Source organism: Cryptomeria japonica, chromosome 8 (assembly GCF_030272615.1).
Source record: "Cryptomeria japonica chromosome 8, Sugi_1.0, whole genome shotgun sequence".
Classification (NCBI taxonomy): domain Eukaryota; kingdom Viridiplantae; phylum Streptophyta; class Pinopsida; order Cupressales; family Cupressaceae; genus Cryptomeria; species Cryptomeria japonica.
Genome location: NC_081412.1, coordinates 741467852 through 741482732, shown reverse-complemented (window position 1 = coordinate 741482732; position 14881 = coordinate 741467852). Strand labels below are relative to the sequence as shown.

The following is a 14881-nucleotide window of genomic DNA, read 5'->3' as shown; positions in this document are numbered from 1 at the left end:
AAGTATGAGATAAGGAGTGTGTTGTTGTGTAAGTGCGAGGTGTGAGTGGAGTATGTGATTTATAAAGGATATGCCATTCAGAATTTTAGAGCAGATCTTGAAGAAATATCTGAAGGCGAATTGTGTGGAAATATATCATTGCCCATGTGCAGATTTGAGAAGTGGGCAGACAAAAGATTTACAAATATCATTCAAGGAGAGGTTATATGCAAATATATGTGATCATGAGAATAATTTTTTGTTAAGGTTGCAATGGAGAGTGTGTGTGCAAGAAGTAAAAGATATATCAGATCTACACATTCAGATCTGTACAGGAAAGTAAGTAATGATTTATTATTTAGTTTAATGCAGATATAAACGAAGAGAAGGGGCATAAATATTAAGCGTGATTCAGATTCATATTGAAGAATATATGCAGCTCATGTATAAAGGATAAATGCAGATATATATTAAGAACATGTTGGAATTGTTATCATTGATGTCAAGGGTATACATAGACATTTGGAAGTTGTCATTGATGTCGAAATGATAGTTAGATGATGTCCAAACATATGCAAAGAGAAGATTGAGAAAATGGATGGTGATCTTTATAATTGGGGAGTTTATGAAATGGCAAGATCATAAAAAACAAAGACTATAACTTGTTATGGCATTGAGTTTATATCTATATGGTCGACTTTATAAAACAGTCGACTTCATCCCTGGCGAGTATTTATAAATGAGCAGAGATAAAAGTAAAGACATAAATCTCTAAAAGCAGCGTTGGCATGACTTAATGAATCTCAGGAGAAATTGATTTAAAGTGAGCAGTTTCATGCACATGGACATTGTTTTGAGTTGGAGACAAGCTGCTATGGAACATCCTGCACAGGTGATTTTGTACACCTTTCTCATGATTAACAGGTTGTTGCCTCTGATGCTAAAGAGCTATAGCATTTGTCAAGGTTGTTGAAATCTTGATGCATGTATTGTTTAAAGAATGAGAAGTAATCTGGTGCAGCGATTAGCAAGTAATTACGTTACAAGAAGTAGTGATTACACTACAGAGAGTGCTGAAGATTAGTATTATGAATTAGTCTCAAAGGGAAATCAATTATCAAAGAAAAGGCAGCGAAAAATTGTAAGGAAGGACGCATAACTTTCTTAGAGAAAACTAATGATGTGATTTGTCACAAATAGATGCATAGTCAATGTCCAAACAAATAAGCATACGATGGTAGTCAAAATGGAAATCGCTGATCTGGTAATCAGTTATATTAAAAACCAAAGATTATTATCAAGCAAGCCTGATAAAGAATGAAACATTGAAAATAAAGAATTATCAATAATGGAGACTGGTGTTCCTTCAATATAGATGACTCCTGTAATGGTGATTGAAGTTAGTTTTTCTACAAAAGACAAGTGCATCTGTTTGTCAGTAAAAACAAACAGTAGTTAATAAGTAGTGATAAATATTAACAAACCATAATGTATGCAGCAGTTAGTTATTATTAAGACAAGCCGATTGTTTGAAAAGTTTATGGTAAGGACAGTGCTTATATGTTATTAGACAAAAACAATTACCATTGTTTGTTTAGAACAGTGATTTAATTCTGATGTGTAATGAAGCAATGAAGTTTCATTAAGGGAGCAGTGGACAGTAATCATTAAAGAAGCAGCGATTAATCAATGGAAGAGTAGCGACTAAAAAGGTAGCTACTAAGTTTGTCAACAAAAGCTACAATTAAAGATAATGAAGAAGCATTAATGAAAAGGTCCGATTGAGTTAAAGAAAATAACAATCAAAAGGGTGCTATTTTGTTAAGCAAGGAGTTGCAGTTCTTCATGAAAAGTTAAGTGAATGATACAAAACCATAAGACAAGAGTTGATTGGTGTGTGTGAGTTAATAAAATGAAATATCATTCAATAAAGAATGAAATAAAATAAAGTAAGGAGTGTATAAAGATAAAATAGAGATGGTTATGTGCAGACATATATAAGATATATGCCTGGATATCTATAAGTTTATGCATGCAGATTTGAAAGGAGGAGCGTACAGATCTATAAAGTCTTTGTAATAGACAGAGCTATGAAGCATTCTTGAGCAGATATATAAGGTCTTTTTGAGCACTCTATAGCAGATTTGAAGATCAAGTTGAGAAGAATAGGATCATCCATCTTCCGTCAAAATGTGGAATTTGAATGAGGGGTTGGTGCCTCTAGTGGGTTGAGATCTAGAAATTTGTAAAAGAGGTTTTGTATATGTAAGGAAGCCATTTTATCGTCGTTTTCTCCCATAAGCGTTTCCATGTATATATCTTGTGTTGAACTTGTGATGCATAATAGTTAGATTTTTGTTAATATTAATATGTAATGAATATGTTAATGAGATCAAGTTAGATGCTTATAATTTAAAGTTGAAAAAGTGAAAGTTTGTCATTATACTGATTCACCAAAGCCTAGAATCTGTACCAAGACCGTGAACTCAACCTATTTCAAATATTGCTTCATGCAAGTGAACGACCTTGGCAATGTTTTATAAACTTTGGGAGTATTCTTCAACCAGATTATCATTTTGTTATGTCAATAGTGGCCACTACAAGGGCCTCCAAGTACTCACATAAATATTTCTAATCACTTAGGTCAATGCATGGCAGTGTTTTGACCCTTATCCTCTTGTAAGGTGGAAGTGTCGGTTAAAGACTTACAGGTGATGTTTCCACCTTTATCTTTCAAATTTTCTGCTCTATGTGCATGACCTCATTAGCACCTTCATGTGGAGTGATAGTCTGCATGATTCCCATTTAACAAAGTCACTAGGAAAGAGCTAGTGAAAATTGAGAAAAGACATAATTCATTTTGTCAAGGAAGTGATGGAAAAATTCATTTTGGGAAGGGTGGTGAATTAATGCCTTATTAGACAAATTGAACTCCGGTATCACCCTCTTTGACAAATGTATCTTTAATATTGGGTTAAAAGTAAAGATCTACACATATCATATTGACATTGGGTAACATATTTGTTTCTATGGTGATATTTATAGCCTTGTAGCGAAGGAGAGGAAAATGGTAAATAGAAAGAATGTATCCTTTCAAGCCATGGTCCATGCTCTGTGGTTAAAGAACATGTTCAATGTAGAAAACCCTGATACTCTGGCTATGAATTGATTTGTACTAGTTAAAGATAGCATTGAAGGGAGTGGAAGCAAAAGAACAAGAGCCATGAGAAATTTGATTTATTTTTTAGAAAGTTGCCAAGGCTTGTCCAAATGAATGATTTCTTCACTTGTATTTTAATGAATATTTAAACAATATATGATTTCTTCTTGGGCCATAACATTGGTAGATGTGACAACCACTGAGAGGAATTGAGGTGCATTGAAAGAATACTATAGGTCTTGTGAAGCTAATTGCTTTATAGAGATGACTTAAAGGCTAGCACCCTTCCGGAATTGTCAAGAAAGCTTGTACGTTCCCAAGTTCGGATCCTCTCACACTCTCAAGCAAGATTTGTTCTTTGGTAACAATATAAAAATAGGTCAGGCATATATTCTATAGTGTTGAACAAAAACAAGGTAGAAAACTCATTGTTGTGTCTCCAATGTCATAGTGGAAGGACCACCAAGATTTATTTTGATGTGAGCCATAGCCTATGATTCGTTACTTGTCTTGTTGGCCCCGTTGTGTTCTTTGATACATCCTAGTTTTTGTCCTTTGAAAACTCCTTTTATTTGGCTATAGACATATCTTTTCTCCTACGGTGGTTGTAGCACTTTGAGAAGCTTTCACTTGACAATACAAGGTCTTATACCTATGCTCACATTGTGTGCAACACCAACAATATTCCCAGTATAAGGAAGTTGCTCAATCATGGTTGTATGTCACCAAATAGGTAACATTGCGTCAAATTAAAATGTGCTTTCTGCACATGGATCAATTGAAGTAGAATTAAAAAGCATTCTACGTGTATAAGAGAATTTTTTTTATAAATAGTACATTAAATTAAAATAAATAAAAGAAATCAACATTATGCTATATTGCGTATAAGAGGTTTCTAAACTTTTTTGAAACATTTTTATTTAAAAATCTTGATATTTTAAAAAAAGGTTTCAAAATTCTGTAAATCTCGAAAAAATCTCAAGATTCACTCACCTTTGATAGATAAATCTTCTTTGTGCAGCTCTTTCACTCATGTTGGTGTAGGTATTTTTTTCTTGTAGTCTTCATCTTCAACCAAAAATGCAGTAACCTTTGAAAATTAGCAATGACAGCTTGGAGGAAGAAATGTTGGTTTACTCATTTGTCTTTTTGAAATGAGGCAAAATAAGTGAAGTCTCTTCAATTTAGGGCAAAATTTGGTTTTTAGGAATTTTTTTTTCAAGTTAAAATTTTTTAAAATAAGTGTTTTTTGTTTTTGTTTTTGTTTTTCAGCAGCTTGTTGATCTAGTCTAGGCTCTTCAAGAAAGGACCATAGGGTACCTAGGGTTCTTGGGGCATGTGTTGGGTAAAACAGACCTATATGGGTAAGGCTGGGTTTTCTAAAAGAAATCCATATTGTAGGAAATAAATGAAAACAACCTCTATGTTAGGCCCATGGCTGCTTTGAGGATGCATTGGGTTTGCAGGTAGGTTTATCATGTTTCTTTATGGCATTACAAGTCCCATACTATAGAAGGATGGTAGATGCACTTCGATATCAACATTTTCAAGCCATTAACAAATCAAGTAGGTTTTACCTCATGAGGACCATGCAAACTTTTGATTTAAACAACTTGTTCCAACCAAGCCTCATTTCCTATATCACTCTCCATGAAAAGTGGGTTTATGTTAGTTTGGAGGTGGTGATCTCCGTTTTACATTTGTATGGATTATATCTTTAGTCTTTTCCTTTAAAGGAACTGCCATGTTATTAGTACTATGGTTTCGTATGTTTTGTTTTGTTTCAACTTTCAATGGCTTTTACTTTGAACTTGCCCTTATCTGGAATAATATAAAGGTTTGATTTGAAAAAACATGTAGATTCTTTTATTCTTTTTATACTTGTATGGTGCTTTGCACCTTGTTTGTTTCCAATGTCTAGGAACATTTATCATATTACTTTTATACTATAATTATATTTACTCTTTTGAGTCCTGTTGAGCATTTTTTTGTCATTTGTGGATATTTGTAGTCTTTTTATCTTTGCTAATTGTACAAGGAAAGCTGAAGAGAGAAGCTTCCTTTTACTGAGGTTGTCTTCTAAAACATTGTATGTGCATTTATTTTTGTTGATGTTTTTGCTGATATGTTTTAGGTACCAAACAGATTGGAGTTTGCTGATTGGATTGGACGAACCAAGAAGAAAAAAATATATGTCACAGGGTATGTTTTCAGCATTGGTACATTGCATGTGTTTGTGAAGTGATTTCAAGCTTTAACCTTATGCAAAGATAGAAATAAGTGTGTGGTTTTCTATAGACTTTTCTAGAGCCACTAGATTTGTAAGTATGATTTCTTTGCCATTTCTTAAACATCTATTGCATAACCATAGATTAGTTGAGTCATTTCTAGTTGTAAATTGTATAGAAACTTAGATACTCATCGAGATGTTTTTTCTTTGTACTGTATATCTTCTGTACTAATCTTCCTTTTGTCCTAAAGAGAAGCAAATGTACGTTTCAATGTGATAGATCTTTTAATTTTAAACTATTTATTGTTCTTAGGCCATGGTTTCCACAAACCATTAGGATTGTTAAATATAAGTTCAGAGGATTAGTGAAATACAATGTTATCAGTAGACGTTGGTCATGAAGATGTTCAACATGATTGAAGTAAATGTTTTGCTCTAACTTTAGGAATATTAAAGTAGAGTTCAATGAATTCATGGAATACCATGCTATTAACATTCATTTGAGATCCAAATGTTTAACATGAATAAAATAAATTGGTTTTGTTGGTGCATGTTGTTGGAAATATTGTCATTGATGTCAAGAAGGTTATTATTGATGTGAAAGCAAATGAACAAGGTTATGACTGACCATTGATGTAAGAATGAGGTTGATAGAAGTTTTGTCACTGATGTCAAAGAAGAATTGGTTGAGAAAGCATGATGGCCAAATGCCACTAATAATTTAGATGTTTGATTTAGAAGAATTGAAAAGAGTGCTAATGCGTTCATGTTTTACACCCAAGACAAAGGCTTACATATGAAATGTTTAGAAAAGAATGAATGATGCAAATGAAGTAGCAATTAAGATGTTTAATAGGCTGAAGTTTAACATTAGTGGAAGTTAAAGTTCAATTTACCTAATGCAGTGATAAAGAAGCCTTGACGTGCAGCGATCACAAGGTGGTGATTAATGACTTCACATGTTTAAGAAACCCATGCTTATGGAGGAGAGGTTACTAAGCACCATAATACACATCAGCAATATTGTTTGAAGAATGAAGAAGGCAGCACTTTTGTTTATTAAAGGCAAGCAGTAATTAGTATGATTAAAATAAGTAAACAACAAGTAAACAGCAATTATTATACGCAGCAAATAATATTGTTTATATAAATTATAAACAATCAGATAAAGCAGATTAGTGACATGAAGGCAACAATTATATTTGTAAAGAGAAAGAGCAGATAAGACAAATTAAGAAAAGGACAAAATTCCATATGAGACAAAAGTCAAATAATTTATCTTATTTACCTTGTCTTTTTCAAGGAAGGAAGACAGCAATTCTATAATGAAAAGACATACGATTTGGTTAGTATTTATTTGCAAAAAGATAGCGCTTTGTTCACAAAGACAAAATGGTGCGATTTGTTAACAATAAAAAGCAGTGATTATTATAAATGAAAAGGTGCATCTTAATACAATTAAAAAACTAGCAACAACTTGATATTTCATAAGTAGAGGTGTGATTACTTAAAAATTAGTTTGTTTTGAAGGAATGTGACCGGTTGGGATGCATCCATGTGTTGTGAAAGGGCATGACTTTTAGAAAATGGGTGTGTAGAGTGTGTAATAAGAAAAGACATATCTGATCATATCACCAGCCAATAAAGAATAAATACAAAGAAGACTATATGCAGTTTAGATAAGGTAATTGTAAGTTGTTTAAAGGCAGATTTTGATAAACTTATTTGTTTGCAAAGGATTAACTTTTGAGAAACATCGTGTCTCTCAATAAGAGTTACATTCCTTGAGAAGAATTTGAAGATATAAGAGAAATATTGATTTGAAGATGAGGAATAGGTGTTGGGTCGTGTGAAGAAAAAAAAGATATATCAGATCTACACATTCAGATCTGTACATGCAAGTAATAGAAGATCATCAAGGCAGATATAATCCTGCCAAACTATGAAAGAATTAACACTCTAAAGATGAACCATGAGACCTAGCAAAAAGTCTCAAACATCCAAAGAGAAAGATCATCTACTGTCAACCTGGGAAAATACATCATGATCTCAAGTCTATACTGAAGAAAGAAACTACTTGTACAGAAATCGTACAAAATTATTAGCAAATTGAGACTTCCTACATCGCTTCCATGATTTTACACATGGCAACAACATCTTTACGACAAGATAACGGTGGACAAAAGCCTTCTTGTGGAGAGTATTCCTGTCGTTTACAATGATCTAGCACACTACATTCTTCCATAAAATGAGGAAAATTGGTATGAAGACAATATTGAAAATAGTACCGTATATTCAATTGTAAAAAGAAGAAGATATTAAAACATTCAAGGAAAAACAAAATTAGCTTGAACATGAATGAATAGTACTCTATACCAGTGAAGCATTAATCGACATTGAATTGCGATTAATCACGATTCTGATTAAGTCGGCCTTGCTCCCGATTTTTTCACTATAATCGCACAAAAAATGGATGACCTAAAGTCAACGACTTATTACTGATTAAATTGCGTATAGTCGCGTTGCAAATCGTGATTGAAATCCGGAATATGTTGCGAAATGTTTTTCTTGCGAACTGGTAAAAAAAACCTCAAAAAAGACACCCAAAACCTGGGACACCATTAGGTAGGATTTTGACTAGTTGCAGAATGAGAGACTCAAGAATAGAAGAATCACGACACTAGTGCGAATAGCTGTGTTTGTCTCTTTTTATCACCTGCCGTATGCTACCGTAGGTCTTTCGGTGTATCAGTTTTCAATAAAATGTTTATGCAAGCATAAATCTAATAATTTCCTCTGGTTTGAAGTCATATTATGATTTTCCAATAAAGTTTTTTTTAACTGAATTAATTCTTTTTTCAATTTTGCAATAAAGTTTTCAATTAGAAATTCGATGGATTTGATTTTAAATTGTAAAATGTTAAAAGTTGGGTGCATTATTTTTACTCGTTTGTGAACAATTATATGAAATTGTTGAGTTTGTATAGTTCTATTCTAAGTCACAAGGTTCGAATTCGAATTCGAAATCGACGGACATGAAATTCGGATGAAATTCGACAAGGGAAAAATTCGAAAAAAAAAATCGGATAAAATTCGCCTTATATAATTTTGTTTATTTTTTAAATATATGTATACTTCTAATAAATTATCAAAATAGCTTAACATGGCTAAATAGATTTGAAGTCATTATAAAAAGATGGCACATTTATAAAATATAAACCATAAGAAACATGTGAAATCATGATTGCGAAGATGTTTTCTTTTCAAAAAGTTACAATAAAAAGTTAAGACTTCAAAAAAGCTCTAAGTCATCAAGAGCACTTGGCTCAGATGGTGTAGCATCATCATCTGTATCACTATCCAATTCCTCATCAAGAAAGTCAGGCTCATCTGCAACTAGCACTTCTATGTCTTGTGGAATGTGTTGTTGTGAAGAAGAAGTGGAGTAACTTGCTGATTTGTTCATGAGCAATTTCAAATTGCTGCGAACGTAGACAAGATCTCCCAACTTTCCAGACAACAATTTGTTCCTCTTCTTGGAATGGATGTGGTCAAAGCAACTCCAATTCCTCTCACAAGCTGATGAACTTGCTCTCTGACTCAGTATTCTAATGGCAAAGCGCTGAAGTTCAGGAGTTTGTGTTGCATAGCTCATCCACCATCTATAACTAGGTACCGCATCTCGTTTCATATCATATTTGGCTCCTGCTACTCCAAACAACCCTTCTGCTCTCTTGTATAGCCAACTTTGGTCTCTGATTAGACTTGCAATTGCTGGATCTAGTTCAAATTTGCTAATGGCTTCATAAAACCCTGCCATAATTTCAAAATCAGCTTGTCGATCAATATGAAATAGCTTAGGCTCCAAATAACAAGCTGCTGCATGTAAAGGTGTGTGCATCATTTTCCATCTAGAATCAACTGCTGCCCATATCTCCATGTACTCTGCATCTACATTATTTAGTGCTCTCTGAATAGCTTCCTTACAACGATCCATGCTTTCATAAAGCATGCCAAGGCAAGGTTTGTCACCATCAACCATGCGAAGCACATCAACAATTGGCTCACATATACTCAAAACCTTTGTTCCACTTTCCCAAAAGCTGCTATTTAAAACAATTTGCTCTATGTTCTTGCCCTTGGCACTTTTCGAAAGCGCTGAATTTTCCCACTCATTGGAACAAACAACAGATCTCAAAGCTGCTTTCTCTTCAACAACTCTCTTCAAAGTGATATAAAATGAAGCAAATCTTGTGTCACAAGGCCGCAACAACTCCCTAGATGCATGTTGCCTGTAAAGACTCAATGTGAGACGATGATTTCTTATGAAGTTTGCAATTGCTCTCCCTCTATGAATTGCTTCATGTATCCATGGAAACTTAGCCAAATCATGAAGCAGCAAATCCAAACAATGTGCTGCACATGGACTCCAATATATTTGAGGGTATTTCTCAACAATCAGTTTTCCAGCTCCCACACAATTTGCTGCACTGTCAGTGACCACTTGAACCACATTTTCCACCCCTACTTCAAGAATGGCTTCCTCTAATATTTGAAATATGTATTCAAAAGTTTTCTTGTGGTTCATGGTGTCAATCACTTTCAAGAATGCAACACCTTCAGGACAAGCCACCAAAACATTGATCAATGGCCTTTGACATATATCTGACCATCCATCACTCAATATGGTGCAACCTGTTACCTTCCAAGAGGCTTTGACCTCAGCTAGTTTCTCAGTCACTCTTTCTTTTGACCTCTCCAAAAGACTTGTCCTGAAAGCCTCAGAAGTGGGAGGTGTGTACCCTTTGCCAAACTCTACAACTTTTTGAATTGCATTGTGAAAATGCGGATTTCTAGCTACATTGAACGGAATAGCACTTGTGTAAAACAAATCTGCTAGTGCATCATCCACCTGTTGTTTCTCTACTGGTTTCCAAAGACTCTTCAAAGTTCCACTCTCTTTGGATGTCCTTGTGGCCTTGGGTAGACTCGAAGAGGAAGACATAATAGATGTGGATCTAGACAGATCCTCTTCAATTCTCTGTTTCTTTTGTGCCACCTGCATGTTTCCTGCAATCGAAGAGGCTTGCTCTTTCTCTAAAATATCTCTAATTTCTTTGGACACATTTGGACATGCAGTAACACCTCCACCTTTACCCCCTGAAATACAAAGCAAGTGGTCCTTTATCCTTGTTAAAGTTCCGGTATAAATTTTCGGGCACAAGTTACAATGAAGATAAGTACCATTGCGGGTCACATGTTTCCATCCCTTTGAAGTTGATTTGTTGGGAGCCATTACAACCTGTACAATTTAGAAGAAAAATGATTTTTAATATTTAAAACATGGATTAAATTTTATTTAAAAACATTATAACAAAAAATATATAATATGTTAATTTTTAACTCTAAAAAAAAAAATAATTCAATAAGTTTAAAACTTTATTTAAATATATATTTAACTCTAAAAAGAAAAATATATAATAAAATCACTGTAATAAAATAACTTATATGTTTAAAATATAATGGTGTCTTGAAGTATATATTATAATGTTTAATATTTAGAATAAAATCACTGTAGTAAAATATTGCACTACAGTTCATGACTATTTGTAGCTAAAAATTAAAATCATTGGAGTAAAATCAGCATCAAACTTTAATATATTGGAGTCCGATAAGCTACGAATAAAATTACTATTATAAAATCACTGTAGCAAAATAAGCTACAAAAGATCATGAACGGTAGTAAAATAAAAAATCACAGTAGTATTATAATATTGATAATAATAAAATCTATGAAATGAATAAAATATATAATACCATTTTCTTTAAAAACATAAAATATATGAAATGAATAAAATATACAAATACCATTTTCTTTAAAACCATAAAATATATGAATGCACAGAAAAAAAATGAAATGAATAAAATGATAATACAAAAAATAAACGAAATAATGAAAGCATACAAAAAATAAATGAAATGAGTTCGGCGCCTACCTCAACCTGAACACGGCACGGCAGCAGCTCGGGTAGGAGAAAACGTGACAGCAGTGGCTCGGCCAGGAGAAAACGCAGCGGCAGCTGGAGAAAATCCGACGGATACCGGAGTGCAGATACAAATACCAGTGAATACTAGCGAATACCCGAGTGCAGATACAAATACCAGCAAATACCTTTGACGCCACGAAAGCGAATACCAACGAATCGCGACCCAGCTGTTGCAGATAAAAATACCCTCGACAGCGCTTTATAGAGAATCCGCCGAAAATCTTTTAAAAAAACCCTAAACGCTTTACACAAACCCTAGAAAAACGTTTTAAATTTTTTTACTTTAATAAAAAAAAATGACGTCATGGCCATCCGATTTTTTGGTCGAATTTGAACGAATTTTTCATATTAGTTTGAAATTCGATTAAAATCGGCCCTCATCTTTGAAAATCGCCGATTTCTATGACTCAGGTTCTATTATTAATCCTTTTTACTAGACTACAATTTAGTTATATTATTTGTTTATTTGTTTAAAGTTTTGATAGATAATAAATTAAAAGTGGTATTTTTGAAACAAAAATTCAAAAAATATTATTTATCTTAAATATTATTATTTTTTATATTTTAAATTTATTTGCAGAAATACTAGTTCATAAAGTGAATTAAAAACTAGATTCCCAAACTGACTCATATTATTGTTGGCGGTGTATCAATGTTTTTTATAACATGTGAAACAAACTATTGACTATTTTGAATCCTCAAATCATTATTTTCTTGGTTTATATTTCATGTCAAAACATTGTTCAAGCATTGACATCAAATCTCAAACAAAAATCACTTGAATGCTATCCCAAAACCATTCAATCAGCAACGTTAAAAATCAGGAAGATTAGTTCAAATTTGGCTGGGGATCTTTTAAAAACACGTTAAACTTACGTAACATGTTACTGATTTCTTTCACGTATAGATAAAAATTAGAGTTCAATACACTTCATATACAAAAAAATGAGTTCCAATTTTTTCATACATATGAACTTCAAATTTGAATATCGATAAAAGTAAAATCACAATTTTCTTCTGTGGCTAAACCTCAAAAAAGTCTAATGCCATTGCTTGGGTGTCATATGGATAGTATAGCAAAATTAAAGATGACTGATATAAAATTTTGTGTTCTGATTTTTAATAACAGCAAGATAACAACTTTTCAGAATTTATTGAATTAAGCCAAATATGCATACCTGGAGTCCAACGCTCTACCAATGATGGGTTTTATTGAAGAATTCAATAAAATCACAATCAATGAGTATCCACTGAGATGCAATGACTCCAATGGACTTTATTTGCACGAACAATAATTATAAAAAATAAATACTGGAAGAAATAGTGGAATGAAAGATCCCCAACCCAATCTTTACCAAATCTGATCCAATCTCTGATGTTTTTTGTAATTGTTTGTTTGCTGATAAAGTCTTTGGCCAGTGTATGTTGAAAAAGGGTTTAGACTGATTTTCATGTTTTTGTGTGGTTTCTGAGTGTTTTTGAATGAATTTTGAATGCTAAATGAAAGAAACTGCTGATACAAAATAGAATAATGGATAACACACAAAGAAGAACAAATAAGATGAGTTTCTTTCACTTAATGGACGATATACATACCAATAGCTGAGCATATAGGTCTAATACAAATTTCCAGCTGATTGAATATGAGGATCAGCTCCAATATTAGCTGAAAACCCCAAATACAACCTAGGTTTTGATGCAAGCCAACAACATATATAGACCCTTTCCCATGAAGAACAATGTTCATATATCATCCCACATGAGTATCCTTATAGTCAGATGAATCTAGAACAGCAATTCCATCAAGCATATTGGCTACATCAAGGGCTGGTTTTAAACATGTACCCACTAGAGTTACCAAATGATGATGCAATTCCTTTGTTACCAATGGATTTTTTGAATGTATACCCTTATTAAGTCCCATTTCCAAGCATGAAGTATCATTGCATGAAGATATTATAGCACCGCTAGCACCATGTACCAAGCTTGCTATGCCATGAGTATAAGGAGATATGTTGCTGTTGTCATAAAGGGAATAATCTGATTTATCCCCATACGTCCATTTGGTATTATCATCAAAGTATGCTTGCATACACTTGGCTGCCACAATTTTTGGGTTATCATTGTTGGTAGCCTTTAACATAATTTGTTTACCTCCATGGGTAAAGTCAAGCTCCATGTGTCTTCTTCCCTAACCATATATGCCTTCCAAGTGTGATGAAGGAATGATATTGTTATGAAACAAAGGCACAATGTTGAACCTTGCATGCAATGGGGTTCTTTAATTCTTATCACATGCTCTTGCATAACAAGATGAATGAAACCATGTAAAAATGGGAGATGGTTAATCATCAATATGAGACCCACCCTTATTTGTAGATGCTTTCGTAGCCTATTGTCCAAAGATGTCACATATTGTAAACTCCCCTCATGATGTCCGTATACCCATGCATATGAAAGAAGCCCATCTCATACACCTTACCTATCGAATAAATGTGTCTCCACACACTCCAATCCAACCCATAAACTGATGTAGATCTAGATAAATCTGGAAATACAATGCATAACCACGTAGGACAGCCACATGTCAACCATGAATCTCATGAAAATTATGTCACAACCCAACCAATAAACAGCTGCATAAGCATCTGAAATAGGCGATATGATGGGGGAGCATCATTGGTTCTTGGCAATCTTGCATCAACCAAAAACATTTTCTTTGAGTTTGTTTCTTGTTTTGCAGTTTCAACATTTCATACTGTGTTTCTTTGGATTTGCTCACCAGATCTTGCAGAGCTGGAATTTGTTTGTGGACATGTTCATCTACCTTATCCTAAGTCCATGGGACATTTGGATCTTTTTTCCGGCAAGTTATTGCTTCCGGAATCTGAGACAGTTTTCTGTCTTGGAGCTCAAGAACCGCTTGGACCTATTTGCTATTGGTGAATCTTGCGGATCCTTTTTATAGCTTGCGGAGCTTCAGTTTGTTGTTTCCAACGTTCCTTGGTGTGTGGCCAGTCTTCCCTTTGGTTCACACTTCATTTTATGAATTTTTCGGAGGGATCTCTTTGGCTGAGGCCGACTTGGTTGTTTTATACATTTCATCTTGTTCTGTGGCGTTTGCATCATCTTGGGGTGACGTAGATCATTCTTGATCATATAAATCAATGTAATTGTGTATTTAGAGATCATCATTAGAACATAGGAAAAAAAAATCAAAAGGGTAAGAGGTTTGGAGTTGGCCAATACTGCATTTGACCATGTATGTAAACGAGCCAATGTGCCGAATCTTGTAAGCCTGCATGTTGCCGATAAATTGTAATTGATTTTCATGATATAATCCAGTTTGATTCTGCATTGGCTCCATCACATTGTGTTGATTCCGTTGTGTAACTCTTGCTGCACGGTCCAGACTGTTCTCTTTGAGGACGCTCCTGTTGTGACTGCATTGAGTGGCATTAGAGC

General features: G+C 33.8%; 1 protein-coding gene across 2 annotated transcripts in view; it reads left to right on the top strand.

Annotated features, from left to right (window-relative positions):
- LOC131061434 (DExH-box ATP-dependent RNA helicase DExH11) overlaps positions 1 to 14881 on the top strand; it is a 334783-nt gene that overhangs the window by 110486 nt on the left and 209416 nt on the right. For both annotated transcript variants that reach the window (XM_057995124.2, XM_057995123.2), the window contains exon 11: positions 5274 to 5341. In XM_057995124.2, coding sequence (XP_057851107.1) covers positions 5274 to 5341 — 68 coding nt within the window. The remainder of the gene's footprint in view (positions 1 to 5273; positions 5342 to 14881) is intronic.